Below are 10471 nucleotides of genomic sequence, written 5' to 3'. Positions count from 1 at the left end.
TTTCAACCAATTATGCCATATTTCCATCAACTATATAATTCAAAAGTTAAGAGTGACTGTTATGTATTCGTGACTCCTTTCCTACCTTATCATCTTATTGTTCCTGTTATTATTATTATTTAATCTATCCTTTGTATATGTGTAAGTACTGTGTGTGTCTTAGTTATGGTATAAATACCCTGATATTATTGTAAATATCACAGAGATGTAATAATTATGTATTAATAAGAATATATACGAGTTCCTATTAAATTACATCGTTGCCTTATTCCTCCTCGTCTCTTTCTCTACTTATTTCTCTCGGTCGTCCTTGATTCCTTTATTTAATAGTTTGGGTTTCTTCAAACTCGTCAAGACCCAACAGTGGCCACGTTCCAAACTCTTGTGCTTAAAAATCCTTTATTTTTAAATGTGCAACAGACCTGTGACTACTCAGGAATGTAGCGCTATCAAAATTATTAAATTAAAAATATGTTATTTCAAGTAAGTCAATTTAAAAAAATAGTCATAGGGACGTTCCTGGCTCCTTCTAGAATTCAGAGGGCCTTTCCTTATAATTATAGTTGTTTCCCTTATCCGAACTTTGTTTTATGTATTACTTGAAATAAATAAAAGTTACAAAAAGTTGCCGTGACCAGGATTCGAACCTGGGTTACTGCGGCCACAACGCAGGGTACTAACCACTATACGATCACGGCTATCTGATATATATATATAAATTATTTAAATGTGTAAAATTAGTAGAACACAAAACGTTCTAGCACACATGACACGCACTCAGAAGATTATAATTATAATGTGTCATATAGGGAGTGAGACTTCCCATTTTGTGAAATCTTTTTTATTGTAAACGGATAAGCGTCTAATTTTATCGACGTTACCAAAAAACTCCAATACATTGCATATAAATTATTATTCTGCCAATTTTGGCATACTTGGATGCGTGATATCCTGCTCTTGATTTCCATGATCCATGAAGATTATAGTAATAGTGACGTCATAGACTATTAGTGTTTGCATGTTTTCAAAATCTGCCAATCTTCCCAGCTGTCGGTACAATACATCAATGGACCACCCAGTAACTCTATGCTATAAATAAAGAAGTAATCTGTTTTAAAAAAAAAACCCCATGTTACGGATTAGAAAAGAAAGAAAAAACAGTTGATGCATGTGCTCTTTCTTCTTTTTTGTCTGTTAACTTCTCCTTTTGAAAGAATAATTCTCGCTTATTTTGGGTGTAAAATTATTAATAAAGGCCTAATAAAATAAATATTTAAGAATTTAAATATAATTATAATATTTTCCCTGCATTACCGCTATCTTAGATATTGAAGGTACTCCTCTACACTAGTAATTCATTTTCTGACCCCAAAAACCATATAAAATGCAGCTGATATTAACAAGGGTCTTATTACAGCTTCTCATCACAATTTTCACAAATCCCATATCTAGCTTTAAATTACGAGTGGATGACTAATTTTTAACAACGAACGTTTCCATCTAAAGCTCATATTAAAAAATAATATATAAAATAAAAAAATAATAACTAAAGCACTCCTTGGCTCATCATCTCATATATACATTTTTTTAAAGCTGACATTATGATTCTATCATTCTTGAAGAGAGCACATCTAAGTATTGAGCAACTACGTGTGAGTGTAAAAATGAAAAATAGAGAGTAACACTGAGGATTTAGAGGAGAGTTATCTTCTATATTATTAAACAAAGTTTGTCTGTTCGTCAACGCCAAATAACTTTGGGAAATGTGGTGTACTACCGGCTTATAAAAATGGAGAAAATATATTTAAAAAAACAAAAACTATTTTGATGATTTTTATTGTTGAATTTTAACTTTAGTGTTCACAAACTCCATCATTTTCTCTTGTGAAAGCTGAAAAATATTCCAATCCTCTGTGTCGGATTTATCGAAGGCTCCTTTGGACTTGTAAAAATCTATAGCTGGCGTATTATTATTCTCCACCATGAAGTCACAGGCACAGCATCCCATATCCAAGGCAGTCTTAAATAATAATAAAAAAAAATGTATTGTATAATATGTCGTAAACTACAAGCTGAGATTTTGTACAAGTTGCAACTCTAAACTCCATAGCTTTTCTCAAAAACTTTAATTTTGGAAAAAAAAAAATCAAAAATCTAAAGCAGTTTAGAAAAAATTATATTTTTTGAAAAAAAAAAATCTTAAATAAAATTTCAAGTAAAAAAAATTCAAAAATCCAGAGCTGTTCAGAAAAAACTGAAATATTTTGGGAAAAAATTTCTAAAATTAAATTTAAAATATTAAATTTTCCATAGACAAATCTTCATAGTTCATAGCTATTTAGAGACAATTAATTATTTCGGAATTTTTTTTTGAAAACTGTATTAAATTTCAAATATATAAATTTCAAGTAGGAATCAACTATTTCTTAGTTGTTTTTTTTTTTGGGGGGGATACATCCACTCCAGCCCTCCGCCTGTGGCTTAAATAATATTAAATGAGATTTTTAGCCGTTGCATGACCTGAATTTTGTTGTATATCATTCAAATGATATACGTTACTTCAAAAACATTGAAAATCAAAAAATATTATTCCTTCAAAAATTAATTGTACCCTACAAAATCAGCTTTCACCCAATATTTTAAAATCAAGTAAAAAAAAAAAGGGTTGTTGCAACATTCCTCCATCTCCCCTACCGATAAATTGCCTCGCATTACCCAGCGTTAATCAAATACTTACTTTGCAAACACTTTTCCAGAGCAATTTCCCAACTCCTTTACTTCGATAAGCCTTTGTGACATAAAGATCTTCCATATAAACAGTTCTTCCTTTGAAAGAAGAATATCCATAGTAATAGATACAATGGCCAACGGGTTTTTCATCATCAAAGGCTATTTTACACTTAAAAGTAGCTTCACTTCCAAATCCATTCTCCTCCAACACTAAAATTGAGTTTATAAAGAATAGTGTATAAAACTATTTTGATTAGACCTTACTTTTTAAAGTAACTTTGAAACTCTTCAACATGTCGTGGTAATCAACTAACTCAACAATAAGTTTAAGAAGAGATTGACAGTCCTCCTTAACGGCATCACGTACCACAATCATTTTGAGGGATTATGTATGTTGTATAATGTAGGAACTCCAAAGTTGATACTAAACTGTAAAAGAATAAATCGTAATGAACAAACTTCAGACTATACTGCCAACAATTTATAAATGGGGAATGGCAGGAAATGATTAAGTCGAAGGAAGTAATAAATGAGATGGGAGAAGACGAAATTAGACACTTTATGCATTAGAGTGACTCCTATTTTTTAAATGGAATAGTATGAATGTGGCATGTCCCAAAATAACACAAATAGGTTTTGGCTTAACTCTAAGTCAGGGTTGTCAAATTCAATTTGGGCTGGAGGCCGAATGCAGATTAATCTGATCTCCAGGGGCCTGACTAGTAAAATTATTGTAAAATTACATAAAACTTAACTATAAGTCTAGTGACTAATAACTATTGCAAATAAGAATAAATCATTTATAAATAAATGTAAAAAAAAAATGATATTAAAAACATTATGAGCATTTTAAGAATTTAAAAAAAGTATGCGCAATTTTAAGAAAATTTTTACTCAATCGCAACAGAAAATGTCAATAATGACGTCACACTGTTTTTAAGTTGATGGTCCAACTCTGCGCCGATAGTTCCAAAATCCTGCCTGCAACGGTATTTCTTGGTAACAACATCTTGTTTCCTCAGACAAATAATCTTTTCGTTTACATTTTGTTTTCTCACTTATCCTGGCAACCTGTTATATTTTCCAATTACTGAGTTTCATAATTGAAGGGCGTCTACAGGGTGGATTTTTTTTTTTTTTTTTGGGGGGGGGGGTATGGGTTTGGTTTTTGGGGAAAAAAAATCCAAAATCCAAAGCCATTCAGACAAAGTTAAATTTATTGGAAAAAAAAAATTTCTAAAATCTACAGCTGTTCACAAAAAATTAATTTTTTTGGAAAAAAAAATTCAAAAACCCATAGTTATTCAGGCTAACTTCATTTTTTTGGAAAAAAATTCAAAAATCGAAAGCTATTCACATCAAATTTTTTTTTTTTTTAAAAAATCCTACACTCGTTGTACACTTATTTCTTTTTTGACAAATACATTTTGTTGATGAGGATGTGAGGCTAAAGAAATAATTAAGAATGCAACTGCCGTCAATAGATGCTAAACTGACTCAAATGCAACTACCAAGTTGTTAGTTCCACCAGGGAAGTTGATTTTTTGTTGTCTTCGAGTATTTGTATCCCTAGCGGACAATATAGAAATAACAGATTTTAAAGATAATTACAGTGAATTCATTCTTTTATTTTAATAATGTGGATTTATCTCCCGAGCCGTATGTTGGACATTCCTACTCTAAGTCTTACTAAACCACACGAGGTCCATTGTAAAGATCAATAATTGTATCTTAAATAGGTATGTTAATGGATTCAATTTTTTATATTTGTATTTCAGTACGAGGCTGGGAGAGTATATTGATTTTAGATCTGCTCCGAGCGCAGGATACACTAACGAAGATACTTAAAGACTCTATATATCTCTAAGTATCTTGACACTAAGAAGAGATGCAACTCCCGAAATAAGCAACTGCATTACCCGTCGTTACAAACATATCAAACATAATCTTCTTTTTTAACTTGCATATTTTGAAGGTTCTTCGAGCATTTAGATCAGTATTAATGTGGATAAATTATAAGATATTGAAATAGATAATCGAGTATAAATGACTGAAAAAAAACTGGGAAAATAACATTAATAGAAAGGATTTTATTAAATAATACAAGACTTATCGTTCATATATGTAATATACTAATAAATATGTTCAATGCACAATTCAACTTTGATATTTTTCTTTGATCAGTAGTACAATCTTTCTAATAAAAGTTTTTTTTGGTTATAACTTTGATCCCATTTTTCTGTAACAAAATTTCTTGTGAATACAAAGAACCTTTCTCCAGCAATGATTCTTTCTTTGTTACGGAAACTATTACCAAATGTGTATTCTTCTTTGATAATTATACACATCAAGTCTTATACATACAGACACTGAGAAATATTATTTCCTTTCCGAATTTACAAATTACATATAATAATTAGTTGTATATATATGTATATGTAGATATCGTCTTTCCAAATTTCCACATGGAATTTGCTGTCAAATAAAACTGCTATATATATATATATAACATTCCTAATGTTTATGAACAGAGCTACGGAGTCGGAACATAAAATGCCCTGCTCCCACTCCAATACTCTGACTGCAACGCACATTATTATTTTCAAATAATATGTTTCATAGTTTATATAAGTACCATTGAGTTATTTGAATCCACAGATTTAATTTAAAGCTATAGGTAGTTATTAGTTATATCATATATGTAGTAAATAACTGTGTATTATATAAAGTAAATATTTGGAATATAAGATTTTTAACAAGATGAACAAGAAATGAAACGGATCAAAATCTATCTATTGCTAATAATTTCATAAATTTCGGAAAATAATGTATGTACTCGTAACTGAGGAAGACAGACAATACACACAGCATCTCACTGCAATGTGATGCTTTTCTCTGATGACATTGAATATTGACAAGTCTAATTAATGAACTATCACGACTAGTGACCATGCTCTACCACCCATAATAATTTTTAGACAATGCTCTTTGCATGTTTGAAATTTGTGATGTAAACTTATAAATTAGTTAACTTTCAAGTTTCATACATTAATAGTACTTAAAACACTCAGTGTGGGTCTTAGATTATATATAAGTTTTATTTGTATAAAATATAATATTTCTTCTAGCCGAAGACGGAGTTGGTGCAAATTTTCTGACTCCAACTTTATAGCCTTGTTATGAGAGACCACCCATGTCTATAAGATATGTTAAGAAATCTTTATTAGAAGAATAAAAAGATGAGTGTAAGATTAGTCTAATTGTTCAAAACTTTTTTGTTGGGCATTATCTATTTCTCTCTCTCCTTGAGATTCGATAGGAACTTATGGGAACATAGTATATTCTTCGTTTTTTTCAGAATTTGGAGAGCCTTTTTTTTACATCCTAGGGTACTACACAGGTCTGGCATCTTCACAAAAGTTAAAGTCCAAATTTCAATGAGTGAAATAGCTATTAAATATAATATATTAACTTATTCATTCATAGTATATTCAAGGGAGTAAGTAGATATGTATATTAAATAGGTATGTTAAAGGATTCAATTTTTTTCTAGTTTTGTAGTGAGTAATTAACATTATTTTATTCAGTTTTTTTCTTCTTTGTCCGAGATCCCATTATTTTTCATATTTATTCGATAGCGACAGACACTTTGCCCTAAAAAATAATAAATACATTTGATGATTCATGTTCCAATACAACGTAATTATGATTCCCATCCATGTTACTCCAAAATTAAATATTTAATTATTTGTCACGAATTGCAATGATTAAGTGTTGATTAATTAATAATGGATTTATTTTTTTATTAGGATGCTTCAACAGTTGTCTCAAACTACCATTCGGATAAAAATTATGACAGCTGTCCAATAATTTTATTAGACAGATACATTAGAAAGAGGAAAAATTTCTAAAGAAGAGAAGACGTCAATAAATCAATCAATGATTGAGACTCAATGAACAATGCGAATGAATCAATCGTATAAATCGAATCTTTTAGAGCTCCTATATATCTCTTAAGTCCTGATTGGCACTCCTCTATCACGAGATTGTCTCTAACCTTAAAATTTTCAAGATGTCTTTGTAGTCTAATAGATAATTACATAGTATGCCAATGAATGATCATCAAACATATTTTTTGGGAAAGTTTTCAATTGACAAAATGTCATTAAGTAAAGTGGTTTTCGGCAATATATCCTAAAACCATTTATTTGATAGCGACGGAGTTATTTGCAGTTTTCGACAAAAATCCCCCCTCGCTGTTTATTAAGTTATAGAAAAGAAGGGAATGTTTTGACGACTAATGTATAGCACGCTGAAAAACATTTCCTCGTGTTCCTATCCTCATGACTAACATGAGTAATCCATGGATCCGTATAATATTATTGTTTTTTTTAAATACATTGCCAAATAACCAATGATATCAGTAGTGATGAAAATCAGATGTATTGTTTAGCTCGTCTGCTTATTTGGAGTTGGCAAATTTTCTTATCCTAAGATGTTGTCATGATTATCTAATTTGTGATCTTCCTTTTCTACTATATTCAAGTAATTAAAAACTTGATTAAACATTCATGTATGTCAATCAAATACCGATAGGTAACCTTGAAGATTCGTTGCGGAGTTATAATTGTAAGTCCTTACTTGGCCTCAGAGTAGAATTGAGGATCGACATAGGAGTAATTATTTACCAAAGTTTTTGTTTATTTACTTCTCCTCCATGTCTCAGCTGCATGTTGCTGTTCTAATGAAACGTCATGAGCATTATTCTTCCTCTCCTTCAAAAAAAAAAAAATCAATTGTCATGGTTACTATGGTGAATTTCGGTATTTTTTTAACATTCCCAAAATGCTCCAAATTAGCATCTCTGGATAAACTCATTTTTTGACAATAATGTGTGAATTATCAATTTGTTTAGTCGACTGTTTTTTAGTGTTCAAAACGATTATTTGTTCGGAGTCTAACTAAAATCAATATATTCTCGCAACCTCACTCAAAAATAAGCCTAAAATCTTTAAAATAGCCGTGGGTAGTTTTGGATAGACCTAGAGTGAAGACAAAACTATTTTTAAAATCCATAAACATGCCATATTCCTACTTTTTATAAGGCACTTTCCTACTTTTTCATTTCTAAAAAGGGGATCACTCTAATGTATGTACATATAAAATGTTGAATCCCATAAGCTAGATTAAAAACTATAATTCAATAGTTTTGTGACATTAATGGACTCTTTTGAAATAAAATAAAATTTATATTTCAATATATTTAAGTAGGAAAAATGTTGAATTGACATTTTAAACAAAGTGTTTGAGAAAGAATATATTAAAATATACAGAAAATGTACTTACCAATGAAGCACACTTTACTTAGAGAGAACGAAGATCTACTACACTTCTATGTCATCCAGTCATCAAGTTACAAAAAACAATCCTCCAGATGTTGTTAGGAGAGGGGTTATATGTTAAGTGCTTTTATTTATTCTATGTTTTCAAAATGTACATGAAAAAAGATAAATAATATTATTTATGTTTTTTATTTATCACAATTTCTTGAATTGCGTGCACTCATAGAGCTCACGACGTAAGCTCGCACACATAAGAATATAAAAAAGTCGTTACTTTTATTGTATCACGCAACCTTTCTTCCAGAAAATAAAAAAGACCCAAAATGATCTGGTAGTCTTCTATTTATTTCTGAAGACTCCCAGACTATAATTGTTATATTATTTCTTCGCCATTTTTATAATGAAATACAAATACAAATATATATATATATTCAATAATATTAAAATCTTACATAGTATTTTTTTCAATACTGCATTATAATACTGCTTAGTCAGATATATATACGATGAGAGATCAAGGAGAAATTATATTCCTGTCCTTTTGGAAACAGAACATAAGTAAAGAAGGGATCAGTGTAAAGAAAAAACTAAGTATAGCGTTCTTTTTTAATGCTTACTACTTGATAAGTTGTGGGTGAGTTAACAGCTCCCTCCAAAAAGAGGATTCTCGCCTATCTTTGATGTAAATTGATTTAAAAATGCATAATAAAATATATATATATGAATTTAATTATAATTATAATATTTTACCTGTACTAATGTTCTTTTAAATGTATAAGGGTCTCTTCTTTATAGTAGTAATTCATTTTCTCCCCCAAAATAATATAACAGGCAGTTGATTGACAAGGATCTTAATACAGTACTACTTAATATTAATTAAAGAAGGGTTCTTTTTGTTATAAAACTTGGTTGTTTATACACCTAAAATGGCCGAAGTCAACAATGCTGACGTCTCGTGGAAGCGCTATATTTTATCTCTGGATAAAAAGTACATCATAATCTCAACGTCAGCTAAAGGAAATAGGTTGAGTGGTTAAATTTTATAACACCATCAGAGTTGATTATCATTTCATCTAGTTCGAATTTCCCCATTATTATATCAATAAAATTCTTAACCTGTTAATGTAAGAAAGGCAAGAACAAATATGACGTAATATACCTTTCATATGAGCTGAAGTTTTTGTTCAATCATTCACACATGATGTCCCCTATATATAAGAAGAGAAATCATTTATTTTTGATCGATCCAGCGATCGAAAAAATGACTGTTAGCTGGCCAACAAGAAGGCAGACGTTCCAGCCACCTTCAAGACAAAAATCCAGACTCCATCATGGTCTTAGGCATCATCAGTAGCTAGGGCAATGCCCTGATCCACCTCTATGACCAGACGAGAGAGTGAACTTTGATATCTACCTGGAGGTACTGAGTTCGGTCGTGAAGCTCTGGATGGTCAGAAGACAAATAATAGGCCTACATGTTTTAAAAGATTCTGCATCTCCTCACATGGCCAAGAAGGTACAAACATGGCTGAAAGACAATGTGGCAGCCTTTTGGGGCACCAGATGCGGCTCTCCAACTCCTCTGACCTGAACTCCCGGAACTTTTATTCTTCAAATGGTGAAGTTATTATGTATGTTGATTTTCGGCTTCTTTTTTTTAACATGCCCAATATGCACTTGATTTTTATCACTAATGATTGAAAACTAATTCCTTTTCTACTACATTCCATTATATTTAAGACCTGAAAGAACCTTTGTGTGTGCTCATAAAACGGAGAGTGACTTAAAGGATTTGTTGCATTGTTATAATTATGACTCTTGTTGGACTCAGAGTAGAGTTGAGGATGGATGTTGGAATAATTCAGCCCTATTTCCTTCTCCACCTCTTACTTAGACACAGGGGATCTAATGAAATGTCATGACGGCAAAGCTGCTCTCCACCAAAACATTCCTAAAATTGTCAGGGTTACCATGTTGATTTTCCGTTTCATTTTTTAGAATACCCAATATACAACTGATTTTCATCACTAATTCCGTAGTCGGAGCTAATTTGCTAACTATCAAATGATTTTGGGTCTTTTTTTTTTTTAGAAAGAAAGGTTGCGAGATACACGAAATATAACTTTGTGTGGCATTGCATTGCCTTTGACGTATGAATTTACGTACTACTCTATTGTTCTTTGATTATAAAGTACACTCAATGTATGAACACGCTATAACATGTAGGAACTTGTTTGCAGATATGATTTTTTTTTTTCTTCAAAATTTAATCCTACTGCAGAATCATAAATAACATTTTCCTTCTCTTCTTACAAAGCAGTAAGCAGTACGGAAAATTATTTAGATTCCTAAATATTCTTTAGTAATAAATTTTTTGAAGAAAACACATTACACAAATG

At 30.7% G+C, this 10471-nt stretch overlaps 1 protein-coding gene across 2 annotated transcripts; it reads right to left on the bottom strand.

The window, feature by feature from the left end:
- Positions 1-1820: 1820 nt before the first annotated feature.
- Positions 1821-10234, bottom strand: LOC121114295 (thialysine N-epsilon-acetyltransferase). Of its 2 annotated transcripts, XM_071886938.1 has the most exons (7): positions 8823-10234; positions 8690-8747; positions 8525-8610; positions 8077-8208; positions 2995-3159; positions 2738-2940; positions 1821-2020 (listed from the first exon to the last, which is right to left on the bottom strand). In XM_071886938.1, the coding sequence occupies exons 5-7, from the start codon at positions 3104-3106 to the stop codon at positions 1835-1837; spliced, it is 501 nt and encodes a 166-aa protein (XP_071743039.1). In that variant the 5' UTR covers positions 3107-3159; positions 8077-8208; positions 8525-8610; positions 8690-8747; positions 8823-10234; the 3' UTR covers positions 1821-1834. The 2 variants fall into 2 exon arrangements, with proteins under 2 accessions (XP_071743039.1, XP_040564153.1); XM_040708219.2 differs by lacking the exons at positions 8525-8610; positions 8690-8747.
- Between the last annotated feature and the right edge of the window lie 237 nt (positions 10235-10471).

This window comes from Lepeophtheirus salmonis, chromosome 3 (genome assembly GCF_016086655.4).
Source record: "Lepeophtheirus salmonis chromosome 3, UVic_Lsal_1.4, whole genome shotgun sequence".
NCBI lineage: Eukaryota > Metazoa > Arthropoda > Copepoda > Siphonostomatoida > Caligidae > Lepeophtheirus > Lepeophtheirus salmonis.
Note: the sequence above shows the minus strand (reverse complement) of the source record. Positions and strands in the feature narration are given on the sequence as shown.